Genomic DNA, 22,762 nt, shown 5'->3' on the forward strand with positions numbered 1-22,762 from the left:
AGGTCAGTAAGTTATTTCATTTTCAGCATTTGAAATACTAATCTCGATTGGAGGAGCTGAAGAAGTATTGGATTATGAACTTCCAAAGTCATTTGTGGTGTTATATCTAGGCAACTGTTCAATGTGAGGATCCAATATCTGGTTTAAATCCTGTTCGACGAACAAGAAGGCAATCACCAGGAAGTGGTGCAAAGAGGCTCCTCCTACTTTAAGACACTGGCTGGACACTGTAAAAGAGATATTAGAAATGGAAAGACTCACACATGTACTGAGAATGCAATCGTCGTCATTTTTGGAGAAATGGGACAAACGGACTTCTTATAAGCCCCTTTACAGAGTTACCACTAGAGCCATTGAATAGAGACAGGGACATCTTGTGTTGTAGAATCACTGCTCATATTTGTTCTCTTGTCACTAAATGAAAACCAACAAAACTAAAGTTGAAAAAAGAGAAATAGTAATCTTTAAGATTTTCATTGAAATACATGTCTCTATCTGATGCCGATTGAAATAACACAATAACGACTGAGCCTGTGGCCCACTGATGAAAGCCCTGGCATATGAAGCATATGAAGTATTGAAGTATTACGATAATGTCTGCAGTGACATTCCCAGAACAAATCCCAAGGGCACTCTCTGGGAAGTGAGGTCCAAAAACATGCCTGCAATTACCATTAATCGCCATAAGTGCCGCCACAGAGAACGAAATGGAGATCTTCCGGATTGTAACTTAAAGGTTTATGCCTGTAAGATGTCTCTGTCTTGTTTAATGACTATGCTCACTATGTCTTTCCCCAGCTTGGGTTTAGGAAGCGATACCGCTACACCATTATGTTGTATGTGTTGCAGGTATCGGAGTCACTGGACCAATCATCTGATGAGAGTTCATTCACAAAATAAATGGCAGTGTGAAATACATCCCATTCGTTTAATAATGGCTTAATATTGATAAATAATTTCATAGGAACAAAATTGTATATTTTAAACATATAAAGACGTTCTAAAGCAAATAACACCAGGAGAACTACAGTATTAACAGCACTACATGCATGCATTTAAAATCAGTGTAGTGTAGTGTATCTTCAGTATAGATATAGATAATTTGGTTGATACTTAAAAAGTCAAACCCCCCAAAAAAAACATTTCCTCAACAGCTGAGGCAAAGCTAAGACGGATTCAATCCCCCGGAGTAAAAGCAGAAGCAGACACGGGGGAGTGGAGAAGCCTGCAGTTCCCATCAGGAAACAGAGTTTGATGAATAGTCAACACATTCTAGTGACAAGCAAGTGAGCTGTGAGTTTCTAGGAGCTTGCATGAGCTTTCTGTGGTAATTAGATTAAATGATTCAACTCCTGATGGTAAAATTCCCCCAGAACAGAGACTAGATAAGATTAGTCACACGTGAGTGTGAAAACACAGTTATTGGACTCAAGCTGATTAACTGCTAAACTTGTAATTGCAACACCTAAATTGAAACATGATTTGAATTGTAAATACAATAATTAGCACACTAAAACAGATATAAAAGACAGCTACGCTCTCATGAACCGACTACCAGACAACTTTGTTAAAAAAGTGCAAATTCGAGTGAAGGCCTTTACATATACTGGACATATTATAAAACATTGGCTTCATACAACTAATACTTTGACGTCAGACGTGAATAATAACAATGGTCATCCTATGTTATGTTAGGATGAGTTAGTCTAAGCATTTAGAACGGAAGTGCAGGCATTCTTACATGCTGATCCACCTCTGCAGGTCGTGTTCTCATCACTGAAGTCTCCACAGTCATTGTCGCCATCACAGGCCCAGTGGTCTGGGATACAGCGCCCACTGGTGCACTGGAAGTGGGCGTTGGCGCAGGACTGGATGCAGCCCACTTCATCGCTGCCGTCTCCGCAGTCGTCATCTAAACGCACGCACAAACAGACAAATTCATTCACGAACAAGCTTTGAATTCTATGTCGAGCACGTTCAAAAGATTCTTCTTCCTCACCTGAATCACAATGCCACGTCACACTGACGCATCGGCCGTTGGAACAGCTGAACTGGGTGAGGGGCTCGCAGGTGGGGAAGGCTGAAAAGGTTTGAATACAGGTACACATTAAGTAGAATGCTAAGTTGCCAACCAAGATAAACCAATAGATGCACTGCAATTCTACACATCAGTCCATGTTTTCTTTTTACTGGTAACTTCCACAAATCATTGTAAACATACACTATGCCCATGTGAACCATTACTCATTATCATTTGAGCAATAGCTATATTCGGTAACTGTGGAGAAAAGTCTCCACATTATTCCATTTTTATTATGAAATGAAGTATCACTAACAATGTTACAAAAAGGTGGAAGATGAAATATGTGGTTGAGATTGTTGACAGTAACCTGTAAGCATTTTAAGAAGAGAAGATGAGAAGAGATGCAAATGCTCTTTTCAGCCAGACAACAACGCAATCATTCCAGGTAACGGTCACCCTTATTGAGAACAGCTTGTAAATGCAGGTCGTTCTCTCACCACAAAACTTAGATTATGTTGGATGAATAAGATTTGTAAACCAAAAATAAAAAAAAGATTTAGAGTCTACACCCTAGTGACTCTGTGCTTTCTGTAGGCGCAGCAGTGCTTAATGTCCAAAATACCAAATTTAATCCACGTTAATAGTTTCACATTTCACATAAAAAAATCAGAGGATCAGCAAAGGCATTGGACTGCATCACCAGGGAACCATGCATGTCTACAGCAAACGTTGTGCCAAGTAGTTGTTGAGCTGTTTCACAGAATAACACTGTGACCTGCTTGTAACCCTTGTGCTAAGTCTTCAGAAATACTTTTCAGAGTGGGTGTTATAGGGGCCATGGATGGAGGAGGAAAATAAAAGTTGAGAATAATCTGAAATTCCTCTTTTGATTAATGCTTTAAAGCGGGCCTTGCACAGCCATGTTTTATTTACAACAAGTTTGTTTTCACTCTCTTGATCAATGCCTCCAATCACAAAGCTATGTACAACATGCTCGGCCCTGAAAAAAAAATTAAAAAAATAATCTCACTCCTTTCGGGGTTGCACAAAGAGCTGCAATAGTCAAATAACATCATGATGGTTGAGTTGACATAGTGTACGAACAGAGTACTATGAACTGAGTGCACATTGGGAGTTCATGGCGGAGAGGGAAAGAGTAATGATGCGTCTGAAAAACGCTCGTCTGGAGTACGTGAATATTGCAATTAACCAAATGACATGGTTGACATTATAATCACCATGCAGTGACAGACACTCTTTTAATTTCAGTAATTGTTTATCTCCACAGACAATTGTGCTCCCTATATATATATATATATATATATAAAACTTCTCTTGAAAGTGCAAGTTAGTGAAAGCAAATCACCACTTCTGTAGTCAGCCAACGCAGCGGCTGATCCAACATCCATCACTGCAGCCAGGGAGATTTATTGAACTAAATTACTCAACGTTATAGCATCAATATCCTCTGCCAGTGCGGCGGCATGTATAGTATTTTATGTTATAGCACTGGACGGGTGACATTGTCAGGGCCGACATTTATATTCCCATCAAATACCTTTGATGTAACCAATTTTGAGATACAGTATATATACAGTACTTTACAAATATCCTTACAGGATGCCTGCAAACTATATTGACTTCAATATGAAATGCAAGTCTACATTTGAATTGATTTGTGGGCATCTGCTTCTGCTGCCTGGGATACCTAAGGCGCTGTCGAGAAGACACGCTGTATCTTTATCAGACAAGTGTCATCTATACTTCCCACAAATGTGTTAGGTCTCGGTGACAGCGCATGACTAGTTGGAATTTAACATTCATTAAAAATGAAGCAAGAACATCCATAAATAATGAAGGTTTCAAGTAAACACCGAGCCTGGCAAAAAAAAAAATGGAACACCGGCATCCATAAATAATGACGGCTTCAAGTGAACAGAGAGCCCAATATGAGACACTGTGTGACAACTACTAAACTACTGACAAACAAAATCCAAATTAGCATCAATCTCTGAAGCGGCCACCACCGAGCTTCAGGTGTTCCAAAAACCCACAGTGGTTCCACTGGAGCTAAGTGAGCTGCCAGAGCTGCACAGTAGAGTGCCTATAGAGAAGTGATGCCTGAGGAGGCTCAGACAGCAGTAAGGAAGAGAATATGTTTTTCTGCATAGCTTGATTATGATTGAATGAAGCCAAGCATGAACTTTAATTACTGCTTACAACCCTGGCTGTTTGTGACTGCATATTGAATCAGCTTAAGACACACAAAGGGAGGCTGAGGTGATACATCACAGTGGCAAATATCTATCACTATAAAAGGCTGTTTTAATACAAAACAGTGATTAAAGGGGGAATGTTAAAACCTTCACCCCCATCCTTTTAATGTGTGCTGTTAATTCATCCAGTTCAACTTCACAGCTGAAAAAATGTTTTACAGCCTAAAGTGCTCTTTTCTGTTCCAAAGAAAAGGTTAAGCACAACTCTGAAAAGTTCGGAGCATCATGGCGTGCCATGTATTTTTCTCATTTCTGTTTTCCAAGATTAATCCAGAGCACAGATTGACACTTTTACTAACTGAAGCTGACAGTTTGTGTAATACCACTGAGACACAATTTAAGAAAAGTGAACTACTGCACAAAAGTATGCAACTTACTCAGCACCACCCCTTGATGCCATCAGTGAGGGCATGTCGAGTTCTTGGTCCAGAGAACACAGCATCAATAATTCAAATGCTAAAACTCACTCAACTTAATGAAGTAATGCATGCGAAAGAGACTAGCGAATATTCAAGGATTCAAAAAAAAAAGCAGCTGAGAGTAGCATTCAATGTTTGGCAATATTAACATCTGTACCAATTCCATGGCATCCCATCCAAACGTTTTTAAGATATTTGGATATTAGCAACCAGCAGATATTGCCATCCCTACAGCCATGCTGCTCGTTGGCTAAAACCACAATCCTTTACCTCTACTTCATGTATCAGGACATACATGTGTGTGTCATGGTTTGCACATACCACTATAGGTAGACAACAGTAACATCTGTATGTAAAATGGGAAGAAAATAACATGTGGTCCAATTAATCCCAGCAGGTTTGTCTGCAACTGTTTTTGGTGGAATCGTTTTGAGGACATTATGTGAAAAAAAGAAATTATTTTATCATAATGCACAAATGACATCAATTTATCCAGCGTGAGTGCTGCTCAGCATATATTTTCTGTCGATCCATTAGAGGTGAAACAGTAAATGTTGACAAGTTTCTGGCAGAGTCGACTACATAAATCCTAGAGTCACATTTTAAGAGTTCCGAGTGTAGAATGGAAAGTGACTTTTAAAATTCCACTGCCTGGTGATGTAATCATTGAGTCACCAGTGTGCATTGACAACCCTATCCCTCCTCAGAGATATCTTGTAAGACAGGAGAAAAACATCACACTCATTAAAGCTTTAAATATAACCCGATTAGGCACAACAGTTTCAACAACTAGAGAATGCCCTAAATGGTCTGATTAGTATTCGATTCATTGGCAGAGCTGACCTATATTACCTATATTACATCTTGACCAACACAAATAGCAGTAGTGTTCAAATCCACGCAGAGTGAAACTTGAACGGCATGTGGTAAAATAGCCAAGTGTGACTCACTGCATGATATTTCATCAGACATATCCCCGCAGTCATCCTCGCGGTCGCAGCTCCAGGCTCGAGGTATACATCGTCCGCTCTGGCACGAGAACTGGTCGGCCTGACAGGGCTGGGCTGAGAGAGAAGAAAGAAGAAGACACATAATTCAATCACAAGTGCATAAGTCAATGCAGGATGTGCACAACAACCCTAATGATCACTACATCACCAGGACGTCGATGTCCGCCCAGTGCAAACTTTTTAACACTCAATCACACAGTAGAGGAAGGGAAGGTCTGAAAGCCATGGGAAATGTGCTGTTGCTTGACGGGCATGGTGAGCACACGCATGGACAGCAGACAAGGGATGTGTTACTGATGTGGGGTATGCATGTCAATCTGACGATGAGGGAACATTCATCATCCTCTGGCTAATGTTCATAGATTGATTCTCTAAGGATAAAAAGCTTCTGAGAAGCACCATTGAGAGCATGGGAGGGATGTGATATACTGTAAGTGTCCCTGACGTACAGTTGCCTCTCGTAGGTGCTACAACTCTTTGATGCTGGAGAGTGCTCTTACACATTGAGATTGATTGCACTGTACTGAAGCCACGAGGGAGCCGCGAGGCATTATGGTGATGGCGGCCTTGACAACATCGGACCCGTATAGTCAAGAATTTGATGAATAAAGCACGAGATTATCAAAAGATGTTGGAGAAAAACGTCTTCATCCTTACTGTACAGAGGAAAGGGCTGTTTGAGCTTTGAATCTCTCAGTCTACGTAAGCGTGATAGAAATGTAGTACTAAACCAGTTACAAAAGTACATCAATCAACTGGGCAACAGTCGATCCTGGAACCACAATATGTTGTTCTGATATCATCATTTCAGAAAATTGCACTTCAGCGTTCATTCATAGAACAAGTGATGTCTGTTTTGAGGCAAACAGCGGTGTAAATAGATTGGAAATGAAGACAGATCTTGCCAAAATGCTGAAATTGAAAATGATTTTCTTTTATACGCTTGTGATATAATTGTAAAACAATGAAATTACAGCCAAAGCTACACTGACTCTAAGACAAACACACAAAGTGGTACAGTACACACCTGAGCATGTGGTGTTTGCCTCATCCTCACTGTTACCACAGTCATTCGTTCCGTCGCAGAGCCATCGTTTGGGAATGCAGCGATTGTTGCTGCATTTGAACTGATCAACAGGACACGTGTGATTGTCTGCAAAGAGACCAGCAAAACAACTCAGTCAGTGACCTTGCAACTCCCACATTAAATGTACGTAATACATTTTTATAAAAGGTAGCAGAAATGTTGTGTTTTTCTTAATATTAAAGCTGTATCCATTCTCCAGCCCTGATCTCTCTGAGTTCTAAAGGGGGAAACACTTCCATGTTCATACAGATTGTATTCACAGCTGCTTAGTGGGATTTCGTTCAGTCTACAGCTAAACTAATCTTGCACTGACAGACCAGCAAGCCATGTAAGGAACCATACAAGGGAATCTCTCTTATGTTTCTCCTTGGTGGTTTCTCCTTTAATTGAGAGTATTGACATCTCCATAACATTTTTACAGTGGTCTTAAGTATATTTGTTATACTGCTTTAGTGCCTTGATTTTAGTTTTTTTTCAAAGCCACTTTCACATAATAACTACTGGAACTACCAACCAAGCTCTCCATTTTCTTTTAAATCATGTCATTTAACTTTAATTACACATTTGAGCATTCAAATTCATTAAGCCTCACCACCCATAAATCAAATTGAGGCAATTTATGTGTAGATATTGCGACACTACTGTGTGTAAATGATAAATTACCTTTTGATTTTGAGACAACCTGGTTTCGGAAATGCTAGGTGCCGCAAGAGATCAGTGTTTCGGTCAAATGACTTTAGTTACCATCTCGTGACTTGTCACAGGCAACATTTCCACCAATAGAGTCCCAGCATTAATTAAATAAGAGGTTGTGAGAGGTTGGCTTATAACAGTGAGAGACTGATCAAAATGCAGTAGAGCATTTGCAATTACTCATTCAAAACATTCCCGTTATATACAGTTGACACGCACATTCATCAATCTTAAAGTACAAATTTGGCCTGATGAATTCTCAGCAAGACTCCATACCCGCTAAAACAAACCAAGTTACTTGATTGTAAAGGTACATGATATCCCAGGAGATGAGATAATTGATTTTTAAATTCTATTAATACTGGCAGAGGATTGGATAATGGTGTTTTGCCATTATCCAAGCGTTTAACATGGTGTTTATCCAAAGAGCAAAACAGCTCCAGCAAGACCAAAAGGGGAGACAGCAGTATGGAGGAGGAACACTTGTCACCCTCACTTACGTGACATTTAAGAACATAGGAGTTGACGGCAGGAGAGGATCAGCCTTAAAAAAGCATGTGTTTTTCTTGCTCGGTGCATGGTAAGTATAGCAACGTATATCAGCAGCATCTGTACATGCAATGCGAGCGTGTGTTTGCATGTAGTGCCTGTAGCACAGACAGATTGTAACATCCTCACAGCAGCTGTGGCTCTCCTCATCACTTCCATCCAGACAGTCGTCATCTCCGTCACACTTCCACAGGGCCCGTATGCAGCGCTGATTGTGGCACTGGAACTCGTCGCTTTTGCATCTCTGCGGCTCCGAGCCACCGCTGGAGGCTTCTGCGAGAAATAGTGGTGAGACAAGAAATCAACCAGAGACTTCCTATGACGTATGTGTTTAGGGGTAGCTATTGGCATCGCTATAATAGCACATAAAACATGTTAATAATGTCTCATGACCCCATGCGTAACAACTGGGAGTTGGCTTACATTTATGGAAACCCACTGGGATAATTTCCCACCCGTATTTATTCTTTTATTAGCTGATTTCCATGTAAAAAAGATGAGGTTATTGTTTGATATGTGTCCCATAGGATGAAGCCAGGATCACAGTATACTGTTACAGGATGATCTCAGGCCTCTCGCTCTGTCTAATTCATTATGTCCTCCTACCTGCACAGGTGACATTGTTCTTCTCCAGAAGCTGGTTGTCAGCGCAGGCACATACTCTGCCTCCTGGGATGGCAAGGCAGAGGGTACCGCAGCCCCCATAATTCACACTGCATGCGTTGTCACCTGGAGAAATAGATCCCAAATAAGGTGTCTTTCTCATTTAAAGCTCCGTTTTCTAAAGCCCCGCCTTAAGTGCCACAGATTCCTGTTGTTGTTTAGTCTACTTTCACTTTGTACAGTGAACAGCAGAGGTTCAGGGGTCACTTTAATTAAACCTCGCAAACATAAATCATTTCATTGATACAAAACTCATCTCCTGTCTTTTAGAGACATGTGAGGTGTATGCCACGTGATTTACTATAGGTGCGGGACATTAGACATTTTTATCTTTCTCGGAGGAATAATTTGTCTTTCTGGACAAAGAGGGAAAAAATACCGTCACATATAAAGTTAAGGCGTAAGACACCTTTGTCACTTTCATTTAACACACAGCCAAAGGCAGTGCCTGAGCCAATGAGATAAAGCTTTTGGTTTTTTAAGAGCCAATCACTAATACTCAGAAGACTGCACAGCCAATTAATCTATTCAGCGACATGTACAATGGAGAAATGTCCAGCAAAAAATGATCTGTATGATGTGAACTAGGCCGTGCATGCAGAAGCCAGCCATTCCTCCGCATTATATCCTTGATATTGCACTTTCTTACTTTCAATCCATGGCTTTAAAGTTCCTGAATGAAAAAGACTGTCTTGAGAATGAAACTAACTCATGTCACGAGTCTAAAAACACTTCACTGGACTGTGTGAAATTGTATATATCTTTACATTGAGAGCAATAGCGTCAACCTCCCTTGATTCTGAATATGGGAGTCTGAGAACTGTTCTTACATGCCTATAGGAGAGCAGAAGACATGGCTCTCGTGCCCGTATCCAACTCCTGATCAATCTCTTTCTTTCAGCTCTCTAACAGCATGAATCCATCATCATTTGCTACAGAATTGAGCAGACCCATTCAAGCCTTGGTCACAGAGAAGAGCCCCAAGTGATTTTAAAGTCACTGTCACTGTTCATCAAAGCACTGGTTTACACCATGAAACAATATGCCTATTGTTTAACAACAATAGACATACTTGTGAAATCTCAAGTGTGTAGTTCACCTTAAGTGCTCTCCATTAATGGAGTGTGTATGGAGAATACAAATGCTTGGACACACAGCACAGAGTGGTTCTATTTTCAGTGTGAAACTTTCTCTGTTGGGGAAGCTGTGGTTCAGCGGCACTGGATGAGGAGTAAATGATGGAAAAGCAGCCAACCTTGCTGACTCTGTGCATCATAGACACGTAAGCCAAATAGTGGTGGTCTCTCGCTCCGCAGCAGAGTGACATCGCCCGTGGTCAAGTCCAGCTGGAAGACCGAGGCGTTCATGTACTCCGTCCAAAAGATGAAATTACGATAATGAGAGATTCCGAACGGATGGTTCAGCTCTTTTCCATTGTACACCACCTGGAACATGAGGCAGACATGCATTGTAATCAAGAGATTAGGAGGGCTACGGAAAGATGCCATTAGCAACAAAATAATCCATCATCTCAAACAAGGTTCTAGCTGTTTGAATATGGGCTTAGAACACATTTGATCAGAGTATACGATGAATGTGATTCAATTTCTTTGCACAGATGTATTCACACGCCGCTGTCTGCTTATAATAATGTTTGCTGGAATCTTGGCATTGATTAAATAGCATTTGCAAATAACTAATTAGCTTAAAATGCCGGTGCAACTACAGTCGAAGTGAGCAGTCAGCAATTTAGGGCTGTCTTGCTGGCAGTTGTTTTGGACCCTGCCACTTTATGTATATAACATTTACAACTACAATTTAAAAAATATATTTTTTCTGCTTTCTGTGTTCATTGACTGTTTTAGGGTGTAAAACATTTCCAAGTTGTGTTAACGCAATAAAATGAACACTTTTCAATTTGCATGTTTTTTCAGTTGGGATCTAGAATTCAAATCTCACAAGCAGCCGAACCCTGAAGTCTACCAGAATCACAGCTAACGGGTTTCAGAGCCATTAAACTACTCCGTGTGAGCTTTACACGTTGACACTCACCATTCGTCCAGTCCCATTGAGATGAATCTTCTCGATGTGATCATAGTAGGCGTCACACCAGTACATGGTACCGGTGCTGTGGTCCAGAGTCAGACCGTTGGGCCACAGCATGTTGGAGGTGACGAAGATGCGGCGGTTGGATCCGTCCATCCAGGCTTTCTCTATCCGCCCTATGCTGTCGTTGACCTCATCCTCTTCCCAGTCCGTCCAGTACATCCAGCTATCATACATACGGATACACACAATTATTGCACCAATAAACTGACATAATAAAGCATTGCTTTAGCTCAGGCAGGGTCTATAAGTCATGCCCAGATCCAGCCTAACACTGATCACATTCAGTCTAAGGCAGTTCATTTCAGCTGTCTCCTCATTCATCCCTGCCCTTGCTTCTGACACACTGATGTTGGATGGTTGTGCTTGTTGCTCCCTTCATCAGCTTCCTCCTGCTTTGATTTTCTTATCAATCAACATACACACGTGACAGCATATTTCTGTAGGCTTCTCTTAAAAGGATGTATCACAGTGAAAAGTGCCTCGTGGGTTCTGTTCCGTGTACCCATGGGAAGGCATGACTGTCCTCCCCAGAGTGTCTCACACATGCTGCTTTGATTCATGCAGGGCACATTACAGAGAACACAACCGGTACTGCCAAACACAACTTAATAACCATTAGTTCAGAAAGCTAATATCATGACAAGAGTGTTCCCACTGAAATGGAAATAAACTGGGATCCAGATTTCCCAAAAGAAAAACCAAGCAATCAAACATCCCTGGCAGTCAAAAGAGAGTGCATCGTAGCTTAAGAAATGATTCAGGCTTATCAAGTTAAAGTGATGCTTGACTGCACATCATGGCAAAGTTAGGAGTCTCATACCCCCCCCCCACCCCAAAAAAAAAGAAAAACGTTTCCAATGTATCTTGTGTATGCCGAGACTGCAACTCTCAGTGGGCTTGTGGTATTTGAAACGTGATTGGGTCAACGATTTGACATGATCTGTTCTCTAGTAACCATGCTCAGGGGATTTGCTCCGTTTGAGTGTTGCTGACTGGGCCATGTGGCCCCCCTGTTTCTCATCAATGATGGAGGGCTGGCTGAGGGCAGATGAAACAGAATGGGATATTGAGGTAAATGAAGACTCTCTGTCTTGAAGTCATTTTTACGATCTCGTGAATTATTCAGCAATGCTCCACACTCACAAGCAGAGACACACACACACACACACGCACAGTCATGCCTATGTACACGGAGACATGCATGGATACCGTGTCAAATGGACGGATGGACACACCATGCACTTGCACTGTCATGAAAAGAAGAAAGTAAATACATTTTCCATTCTTTTGAATATAATAAATGTGACAATTGAATACTATTTATTCCATATCTCCACGTGTAGAGCTGCAATAATTAGTCAATTAATCAATTAGCCAATCAGCACAATCGATTCATTGTTTAATTTATTTTTAAGCAAAAATGGCAAAACCTCAAAGGTGGTAGCTTCTCAAATGGGAATATTTTATGGTTTTCTTACTCCTCTGTGACAATAATCCGAATATTTTTGGGTTTAGAAGTGTTGATTGGATGACACAAGACATTTGAAGACTTTGACCTTGAACTGTGGGGACCTGTGATGGCAATTTTTCAGAATTTGCTGATATTTTATAGGACATTTTATCAATAAATATGATCTGTAGATTAAACGATAATAAAGAAAATCGTTATTTGCAGCCCCATTTCCTTGAAATGCAATCTGCTATTCTATGTTCAGAGAGTGTCTACATGTCCGAGACATGTTATGTGAATACATGTAAAAGATTCCTAATGTAGCAAAGATAGAGAGGTATGACACTGTTAAATTGACACTAGGAGTCCTTATCTTGTCAACACAGACTTGAGGCGGCAAACAGAGCAGAAAATAAGGTGGCGAGAACGCAGTCGAGAAATCAGTTGGAGAGATGCATCCATTTTACCTGAAGAGACTCTTTCAGCAGAGCAGATAGAGATCAAAGGACTGTCGGGTTTAGGCTGAATGCTCCCTCAGAGGCCCAAAACTAGCTTTTCTAATCATTTGTGCTGTCAGCGGGAGGGTCGGAGCAAAGGTTATTAATCCTCCTACATAAAAAAACGGCATAATATTCTCCACCCCGAACACTGCTGCTACGCCATATCTGTCAGGGCTGCAACTCTGACTCAAGACCAGCATGCTATTGTCTCATTAGTCTCACAAGTGTATGGTTGTGTTCTCACCACAGTTGTGTTTATTGGATTTATCCTTTACACAAGATAAAGGTATAGATTTGAAGTTTTGAAATCAATGTCTTTTATTTCCTTGGATATGCAGTCTGCAACACTGTGACATGTGACATGTATTTGGATGTCATTTCATTGTTACTAGAGACAGAGGTAAATAGTAAACGTAATAGTTATTGTGGACTTGTTTGAAGTATGAATAAGTTTGTGGTTTTGGTTTGGTGTATTTACCTACAGCAGTGAAACAGCAGTGTATGGCCAAATGTTTGGAACAACCCCCTCGAGGCTTGAAAACTAATCTCTGACTGCTATGGATTTGGTTTGTGTTAATACGATTTAAGCCTTAAAGTGTTAATCCTTAAGATCCTTAAGACGCTCAATGAATTTGAGCTTTGCAGCATCTCCTCAATATGTTAAATACCATCTCTGCTGCTGATGTCCTCCATGTATAAATTTGCACAGGAATGCGAAGGAGATGATCTATGAAGGCTAAGGAGAAACAGCTATGGAATTTGTTAATTGGTTAACGAGCTGGTAGCTGTGGTTTATGAGCTACCATTTTCTTTTACCCCCCCCCCCCCCCCCCAAAAAAAAAAAAACCCCCACAACCCTGTACTGGTTAGAACAGCAGATGTTCTCTAAGTTTAACCATGCTGGTTTATATTTACATGTTTCCTTTGGAAACGCACATGATGTGATCATCAGTCCAAGCAGATGTCTGCTAAAACAGATGATCTCCACGATTAACATTTGGGGCAAAGTGATATTTATATCTACAAAAAGGCACAGTAAGAAGACGTAAGAAGGAGTTTAAAATAAGATTTTTCTTTGCCACTTTAGATCCAGTGAAAAAAAAAAAAAGATTCAAAAACAAACAACAACTGCCACTGCATATTCTTACTTTCAGTTCCTATCAAACATATGCGTATTACCATTTTTCTTTAAAAGCTCGTAGACACTGACACATACATGCTCTAGTTTTGCAAACTTGTACACACAAGAACCAACAAATTACGCAGAATCAACGCTAAATCACTTTTACACCCGACACACCCTGAAAACCTTCTTCGAGCCAGCTGCTGGTATAAGCAGTAGCAACACATTCTCACCCTAATGCATCAAATGCTGCAGCTTGGTCAGTGCTCCTAAGCCTCAAACTAAGACGCTTTACATCAGTTTTCCTTTCCAATTCACCTGCATCTTGGATGTGTGTATATTCTCCTTAAAAAACACACAAGTAAAAGTATATATTATTCAGGCCTTTTCAACTGAGTCAAAATGTCCTTGTATTTTCAGATTTAAAAAAATCAAGCAGTAGCTAGCTACTTGCATTAGCCAACGCAACAGTAAGCTTGATAGAGTCGCCCTGACGCGCTGTTAAGTGTTAAGCTTTCGGAAAGAATGGATTTGGACTGAAGGGCGCTGCGGTGGCAGAACAGCGCTGGGGAGAAGATGCAGAGGCCTCGCTGCCCCAACTCTCCGGGCCGGATCCGTAGCAAGAATACCGCCGAGACGCACTCCATCACCGCTCACCCCTTGTTGGTCTGACAGTCTTCTAGTGACACATTATGCACACACGAGGTTCATTCCCTTCCAGAGCCCACAGAGATGGTTTTTAAAAAATATTGTTAGCCATTCTTTTACTGCCTGATTTTTTTGTTGAACACAAGAAAGTAGAGATAAGTAGCCAATTAGGATAAACAGCACAACGCCATGGGTTGCTTTTCATCCTGTGCTCCCCAAATTTTTAAGTCCTCGGCCATCACTGACCTCTTTTACTAGCTACTGGCTGTTGGATTTTTTTAAGTGTCTCTTTCATACAAAACAATTCACTGCGCTTTTCTTTTTTTCTTTTCCTGACCTGTTAAGAGGGTCGACCACGATGGCCCGGGGATGTGACATATTCCCTTCCAACAGAGTCTTCCTGGTCTGGGACGCTCCTTCCAGTCTGGCAACACTGATTGTCTTCCTGTAGCCATCGTTGGTCCAATACAAGTTATTCCCAATCCAGTCCACTGAGATTCCTTCAACATTGTCCAGTTCTGCAACAGAATCAGCAGCAGAGAATTCAACAGAATAACAAATGATGTGTTCTAAATATTTTTCTTTATGCAGTACTGTGACTTTGATTGGTTTGCTAAAATATTTTTAAACAGTTTTTGTCTTTTAAAGATGAGGTACAATACATGAATACTACATTTTAAGTAGACCTGTGTTTTGAGTATGTGACATGGATTCCACCTTATATTAATGCCAGGAAAGAATTACTAATATAAAATACTGCATAATGTCAGTTTAATTAATTCTAGAAAAATGCTGCAGTAAGTATAAAAAAGTAATTTAGAGACCCACCATCTTTGAGTATCGTCTCTCTGCTATTTCCGTCTGTTTTCTGTCGCCCAATGAGGAAACTGGTGGTGTCAGCAAAGTAGATGTGACCTGTTTCTGCGTAGTAGTCGATTGCTCGAGGGTTGACCAGGTCCTCGATTGGCACGACGTGCTCATCGCTGGACTTGATATTCATATCCAGGCCTCGGATGACCCCGGGACGCCCCTTGCCATAGAATAGGAAGAGATCGTTTTTGGGCTCTGCAAGGCAAGAAAGGAGGGACCCATTTTTACTGTTATTGTCAATTAATTGGTCTAATTCATCAATGCTGATCCCAGCATTAAACCCTCTTACCGGCCACATTGTTCTTATATGTGAGCCAGAGCCAGGGCCATCCATTCACATTAATGCCGCCAGTAATCAGTGCCAATGACTTTACTCTCTTCCTTCAATCATGGTCCTGCTACAAAGCTGCCTTGACAGTAGGACGGGGAAAATGCTTGAGCAAACAGACAATGGCAATACTTACCTTGGCTGTGAACACAGCTTCTGATCTAAAATAACATGGTGTCTGTGTAGAAAGGCAAACAGAGAGGCCTAGAAAGCTGAGGCAGCTCCTCTGCGGCCCGTCAGCCGCTCAGGGGGCTGTGTGTTCTCCAACCCTTTGGGATCCACCGAAGAGGCAGGAGGAGAAATGAAAGAGGGCTTCCAGTGAAAGAAGCAGACCTCTCCTCGCTCTTAGCCCCTACCCAAGAGACTGGGATGCTGGGGGTGAGGACCACACATGCCTCACTTCAATTTATCATTTTGTGAGAGAGAGACCAACTACCCAGGAGACAATTAAGCATTGCAAGAGACCCAGATATCAAACCCCACGGTGACTGCTGTATGAAGAAGCACTACCATTTAGCACCGAATCTCATTATGCTTAGGGAGACGGAAAGCGCAAGCAAGAGAAAGATAGCTGGTGTCATCAGAACATCTACGAGGGGGGAATAAATCAAATGTGTCACGGCAAGCCTCCCAATGCTTCGTTACCCCGATCGAACAAGTGGTGGGCCCTCAGATTGTGTCATCAATTTGATCTTCTGCTTTTATTGTCAAGTTCACAATGTCCAGCAATTGATCAGACCAGCCAAACAAATGCAGACAAACGTAGATCCTCATTATGGTAATAATCAATCAGGCTTGCGACAGGTCGATAGCGAAACGTCACTTTCAAATGGGTCCACCAGCGGTCGTCTTTATCACTGTCAGTCCATGGCTGAGGCTTGTGTGGCACGCCCTCGGCTCGAATATGACACATGACCTTTGGAGGCACATGTCAGTATCAAAGAGAGCACTGATGCGAAACGTTTTCTTTCAGGCATGAGTCAAGATTTTTGTTCATCAATAACAGGAAGCACTGCCAATAAAAGGATGTACATTTTTTAAGAGATGTGTACTAAAATACAGAATGATGCACCTATTTAAATCCAAGGCAAAATATGTACTGACTTTTACAGGACCGTCCGTCGGAGCCCAGGCTGTAGCCAGTACGACAGCGGCAGGTTCTGGACTTGTAGCTGCCACTCAGAAGGCAGATATGGGAACATCCACCCGGTTTTCCGTATGAAGCTATTTCACATGCTTGACTCTTGACTGTGGACATAATCATGAAGGACAGAGAAATCATTACAAGCCAGTGAAGCATCCTCTTTCTGTACTTACACAGACTCCAGCTTCAGAGTCACAAGATGGGGAAGTTCTGACGCTCACTTGCTCTATATATATATAAAAAAACGTCCCTTACCTTTTGGCTGGGTGAGTTTGTGGTAAACACGGAGTCCTCTAGTATTCCCCAGGCTGGCTAGCGTCCTGCTCTCCGCTGTGATGTTGAACCTGTGGATCCGTAGCAGCTCCACAGGATAACTCCCTTTGGAGGGGTCAGATTGGGTAGCATAAAGGTAGTCCTCAAACACAGCTAATGCATAAATGTATGACACCTGCAAAACAAGAAGATCCATGGTGTTTGTTTAACATTTTGAAGCTTGAAGCCAAATATAAGTAAAACTAAAAGAGAAAATAACAAAAAAAAAATATTTTTCATTAGTTCCATCATGCAGCAAGCATGAGGGTAGTGGGGCGGGCTTAAGTACACCTAAGCTCACTGGGTCACACCTTTACTTCAGGGGCACAAGAAACATATGTCAGAATAAAAAATATATATATAAAAACAAACCACTCAACCGTCGCTATGTAATTTGGCCTTGGCACTCTACTTTCAAAGCAATTCCACACATACTACCGTATTTTCCGCACTATAAAGCGCACCGGATTATAAGGCGCACCTTCAATGAATGGCCTATTTTAGAACTGTTTTTATATATAGGGCGCACCGGATTATAAGGCGCATAGAATAGAATAGCGTCGTAAGCGTGTCTCTTGAAAGGTGCCATTTTGGGGTCTTTATACACACAAGTGGTGTTGGACTAGGAGTAAGCACAGTACCGGTGTTTACCGCGGTGCGGCTTTGTAGTTTACCAGTCGTACTGAAACATTTTGACAGAGCGCCGTGTACAACCAGTATGGATCAACCAATTAACCAATTGATCCATATATAAGGCGCTCCGGATTACAAGGCGCACTGTCGTTTTTTGAGAAAATTAAAGGCTTTTAAGTGCGCCTTATAGTGCGGAAAATACGGTACTTAAAAGGGTGTGCGTATACTGTACTTGCATCTCTCCCTACAGTAAATGGTTGGGAGGGAGGAGGGAAAATAGAAAAGCAGGACTGTGGTAGTTAACAGATGAGAAGTTAAATTACATTATTTAATTCTTACTTCTCTACAACACTGTTCAAAAGCAGCGTGTAGCCATATAAAAGTGAAGTCTCTATCCTGGACATAATTGTGTCATTCATAGGTCATCTATATTTTTACTTGAAGGAATTGAGACAAATTTGGGGGAAGTGAGTAAGAAATCCAGATTGCAATTCTCAAGTAGAAATATTGGTAAAATAAAAAAACTCAGGGGAAAATTCATGAAAGGATTGTGCGGCTTTTGCACACAACTAGAACTGCACAAAAGAAACACAAAAAAAAAAGCGTGCAATCTCAAAGCACCAGCAAAGGGTGTTCCTATACACTTTGCACATATTCAAATGAGGTAATTTGGCACATTGGCCCCATTCTTTGCAAATGAGCTCAATTGCAAAAACAATCAAATTCACAGAGATCAGTGCTAAAAAGTGACACTTGCAGTTGGGGTGAAATTATAAGCATCTTTAGTGAGTTGGTGGTAACTCATTCATAATAGGCGTCAGTATCATGGTATACTAAATCCCAAACACTGTTTCTCTCTGTCACATTTAAATACCTTGGCTAAAGTGTTGAGGAATGTCTCTGCACCTCGACAGTCAAGAGCTTGCGGTCTGCAAATTTATTTTGTTTCGCTTTTTCTCTCCGCCATCGTTCTGCTTACTATGTTGGTGCAAAGTCAGCGTTTGTAATATACACATGGACAGTAACAATCAGATGCCAAAAAAAAGGGCAAATTACACTCAGCTGCAAAACTCTATGGGCGCGTTTACACTGTACTATCATTAGCCCAAAATCTTTCGTAAATCAGACCTTGAGATGGGGCAGATAACTGTTGCAATGAATTTGAAGGTCCTTGAAATAAATTGTATTTGAAAAATGACACCTAATAAGTCAAACTGTGAGCAAACCTGTTACTTCTGACCACAGATACCATAGGCTATGACAGAAACAAAACAAAAAAAACATTCGTAGTCTATGAAAAAGATGAAGAAAGGAGCTGCAAGGCATTTGTCTTTGTAGATGCGAGATCTGACTAATGAGGCCACAAGCTACTGGAGGTGGCCATATTATGGAAAGAGCACCTGCATACAAAATGATTTGTTTGAATATACATTTTTCCTTCCACATAAAGGGCGAGTAACTAAGTATCAAGTTGCTTGAAAAGGCCTTTTAATGAATAGTCATAATATGTGATGAAAGGCTTCAAGAGTGTAGGTCTACGACAGAAAAGGGACTCTTGATATGCTCATTTGGAAAACAGCCCACAGCCTTCAATTCAATAACTATCCCCATTCAAAAGACCTTTTCTATGAAAAAGAGTAATGCATTACAACAACAAGCAGTGCATATACCACCTGGCTGGCAGTGATAAAGCATGGTGCCCTAAATCAGAAAATTAGAAAGCCCCTCTCGTGTAACAATTTGGAGTCTCTCAAATGCAGAGGAAGACAGTACTGATAAGAGAAGCCAATTGTCTATTCAGACTCTCGCTGACGTTTGTCCACAATGGATCCCTATGATGTGGAGCCGAGGAAAGACAAAAAGCAGCGCTTACAGTGAAATGTGACACTCACTTGGCTCCCGTGGATGATGGTGTGTCTGTTCTTGCCCTGGTAATCCACCACATCGATGTAATCCAGGTAGGCGTCTGCCCAGTACACCAGCTTCTTGACCAGGTCCAATGCCACAGCAGTGGGCTGCTCAATGTTATAATCCACCAGCCGGGTCCGGTTGGTGCCGTCCATGTTGCAGCGCTCCACCTTGGCCACGTTCCCATAGTCGGTGAAGAAGAGCATTCTGCAGAGAGTGGGAGTGTTTCAAATGATTAAATGCTGTAAAGGAAGTTTTCAACATTTATCGGGAGAGCAGAGTGTCATTCTTTGCTTCAGTTCTTCTAAGACCTATTTCTTCTATATACAATAAGCAAATCAAAACCAAATACTGTTCTTTACAGTACACATTTGAGAATGTTTCTGGTGTGTTTATTGTGATGGCCTATTTACTGTACCTCCAGCCATTTGATAAAACAGAATGACTAACAGACTTAGTAAGCTAGTGTTACCTCTGAGGCCAAGAGTAAGCATATTACAATCTAAGTACATTTTTAATGGGGTTACAGTTTATGTTAAACTAAAGTCCCATTCACACGTACCACGTTGTGTGGGAACCGAGATATTCATGAAACATGACCGCTCTTGAGTGTAACTACATACACTCAAGAGCGGTCATGTTTCATGAATATCTCGGTTCTGCTGTGTTTTGATCTGTAGGTTTTGTTTGCCGGAAACATTGGTTCGTCCACATCTGCAAAGCCTTTTCCAATGGAAGGTTTACACTAAGACACACTGTTAGGACCAATATTATAAACAATACAGCATACATTTTTCATCTATTTTGGTCGGTAAGTGTCCAGAGTTATGCGAGATTGACCATAACTTTGTCATCATACTTTAATACTAGGGATAACTAGCTCAACGCTGCGAGGACATTGCAGTATTTCCATTTCTTTCACATTGTTTATCAACTGGTAAAGATGCAGACTTTTGAGCAGATGATGAATTGAGTTGGTGGGTGGTGATCCAAACCAGAGCTAAAGTGAATATCTGGCTTACATTCATGAGGTGGTACAAACACTCCGGCGGTGCTCTGTTTTTGTTCGATGGGGACAATTTATAGTTCTAACAGGCAGCGGTGGAGTAAGTATGTGTAACTGAAGCATACGCTATGCATTTAAAATACGTATTACTGCTCCAGGTGGTGCTTTGTTTAACATTAAAACTAAATGTAAACAGAATCTGCAAAGTACAGTATCAAGAAGTAACTGCTGTTGGAGCGAAACCAAAAATGTTATTTCCCTCTTAAATGTTGTGGAGTAAAGACAGTATGCTTACTTATTTATTTATTTCCAACAGCTGTAAACAGATTAGTCATACCAACATGTTGATATGGTAGAATATCATGGTTCTGTTTCTGTAAATTGGTTAAGGAATCTTATTATGCCCAATAGTAGTCATAATTTGATTAATTTAGCTTTATAGCAGCATTTTTGTTTGTTATCTTCAAATGGATGCAGTATTAAGATAAAGCAGAAAAAGCCTAAGTGTGACATTGTCTGTGTGTTGTGTTGGCTTACAAAATAAAATAAAAAATAGGCAAAGTGATAACAATAAATACAAACAGATTCAAACTAGACATAAAAGGAGTTTAGAATGATTGTTAGATTAAAGCAGGATTAAAAAAAAATCTGAATGTTTTGAAATGCCTTTTAAAAATACCCAGAGAGGCTGCCTCTGTGATACATAGAAGCTCAATAACCTGGAGGCAAACGCAATAAAAGCAGCATTTCCCATTTCCTTTGTGGTAATTTTGGGGACATTTAGAAGGCATGCTGCGGAGCACCTCAGGGTATGTGAGTAGACATGAAATGATAGACAATGTGTGACGCACAGAGGAGCAAAACAATTTAGTACCTGAAAAACTGTGAGGAAGGATTGAAAATCTATTATTAAAGACACAGGGAGCCAGTGGATAAGTAGTCCTGTAATTCATGCACTGTCACTAAGTATTCAAAACTGCTCAGGTCTCCATGTACAATAATTAACATGGAAGGTGTGCCACGCTGTCTTGCATTGGCTCTGAGAGGACGAAGCTCCAAACAACCTCCAGCGATAACAAGCTACAGCCGGAGAGCCGCGGGAAGCCGACTTAATCTGCACAAGTCAAGTCAGGGGAGAGATGGGCTGCCCTTTGAACCCCAGACCAGACTGGGCTGAAAAAACTGTCAGCGTCAGCAAGGAACCTATAGCTCCCCAAACAGGTGCACCTCCATGTGGCATACAAATGATAGCTTTCTGGGATTACGATGGTGCTGATGCTGGAATTCTGCATTCTGCAGCTACAACAGGATCCATGTTGGATTTCTGGAAATGAGCACCCCTGATAAAATAGACTGCGTGGGACCAGTAAAAATAAGAATGTGTCTTACAGTGAAACAGAAGACTGAATAGACACCAACAATGAAAGGCATACTCCAAACTCTTTCTTGATGTTTCTTACTTTTTTTTTGTCCAATTTATTTCCGCAGTAGCAGTTACATAATTTCCTTCAGCGGCTTTCTTCAGATTTGCAGTTTTCAGTCTGCAATGCACCTTCGCAGTAAACATGTATTATATAGTCAACGACTCTAACTTTTGGAACAACTAAAAGTATCTCCTACTGGGATGCAATCTGCATTTTAACAGAGAAAGATGCCCCCTGTAACATAGTAGGGCAGCATGTCTTACTCTTAAAGAAGATGAATCCCTTTTCTCTACTGTAAAATGATTTCCTTCTAATACAAATCCAGAATGATTATTTCACTTATTTTTACATTTTAGGCTTTATTTAGTTGTTCAGCTAGTGTTGGTTATCTAGACGCAGCCATCTCATCATAAGAATGATGTTTATATGCTACATAAAAAGTTGTGCCTGAATTAGCCACAGTAGCAGACTGGATGTATGGATGACTATGTGGGTCATTCCAGACAATGAATCAATATGACTTTGGTGGTTATAAACAGATCCCATGAGTTTTCCTCTTGCGCCACCATAACAATGACATCTTTAGG

The 22,762-nt window shown here is 41.0% G+C and overlaps 1 protein-coding gene across 1 annotated transcript in view; it reads right to left on the reverse strand.

Moving 5' to 3' along the window:
- Positions 1-22,762, reverse strand: part of lrp1bb (low density lipoprotein receptor-related protein 1Bb) — a 230,752-nt gene that overhangs the window by 103,481 nt on the left and 104,509 nt on the right. The window contains exons 7-19 of the mRNA XM_076109566.1: positions 19,730-19,952; positions 17,148-17,340; positions 16,853-16,996; positions 15,379-15,615; positions 14,888-15,068; positions 10,773-10,992; positions 9,976-10,165; positions 8,664-8,786; positions 8,187-8,330; positions 6,756-6,881; positions 5,669-5,782; positions 2,000-2,080; positions 1,742-1,912 (exon numbers count right to left, since the gene is read on the reverse strand). Coding sequence (XP_075965681.1) covers positions 1,742-1,912; positions 2,000-2,080; positions 5,669-5,782; positions 6,756-6,881; positions 8,187-8,330; positions 8,664-8,786; positions 9,976-10,165; positions 10,773-10,992; positions 14,888-15,068; positions 15,379-15,615; positions 16,853-16,996; positions 17,148-17,340; positions 19,730-19,952 — 2,147 coding nt within the window. The remainder of the gene's footprint in view (positions 1-1,741; positions 1,913-1,999; positions 2,081-5,668; positions 5,783-6,755; positions 6,882-8,186; positions 8,331-8,663; positions 8,787-9,975; positions 10,166-10,772; positions 10,993-14,887; positions 15,069-15,378; positions 15,616-16,852; positions 16,997-17,147; positions 17,341-19,729; positions 19,953-22,762) is intronic.

This window comes from Anarhichas minor, unplaced genomic scaffold (assembly GCF_050575085.1).
Source record: "Anarhichas minor isolate MPS153535 unplaced genomic scaffold, ASM5057508v1 ptg000004l, whole genome shotgun sequence".
NCBI lineage: Eukaryota > Metazoa > Chordata > Actinopteri > Perciformes > Anarhichadidae > Anarhichas > Anarhichas minor.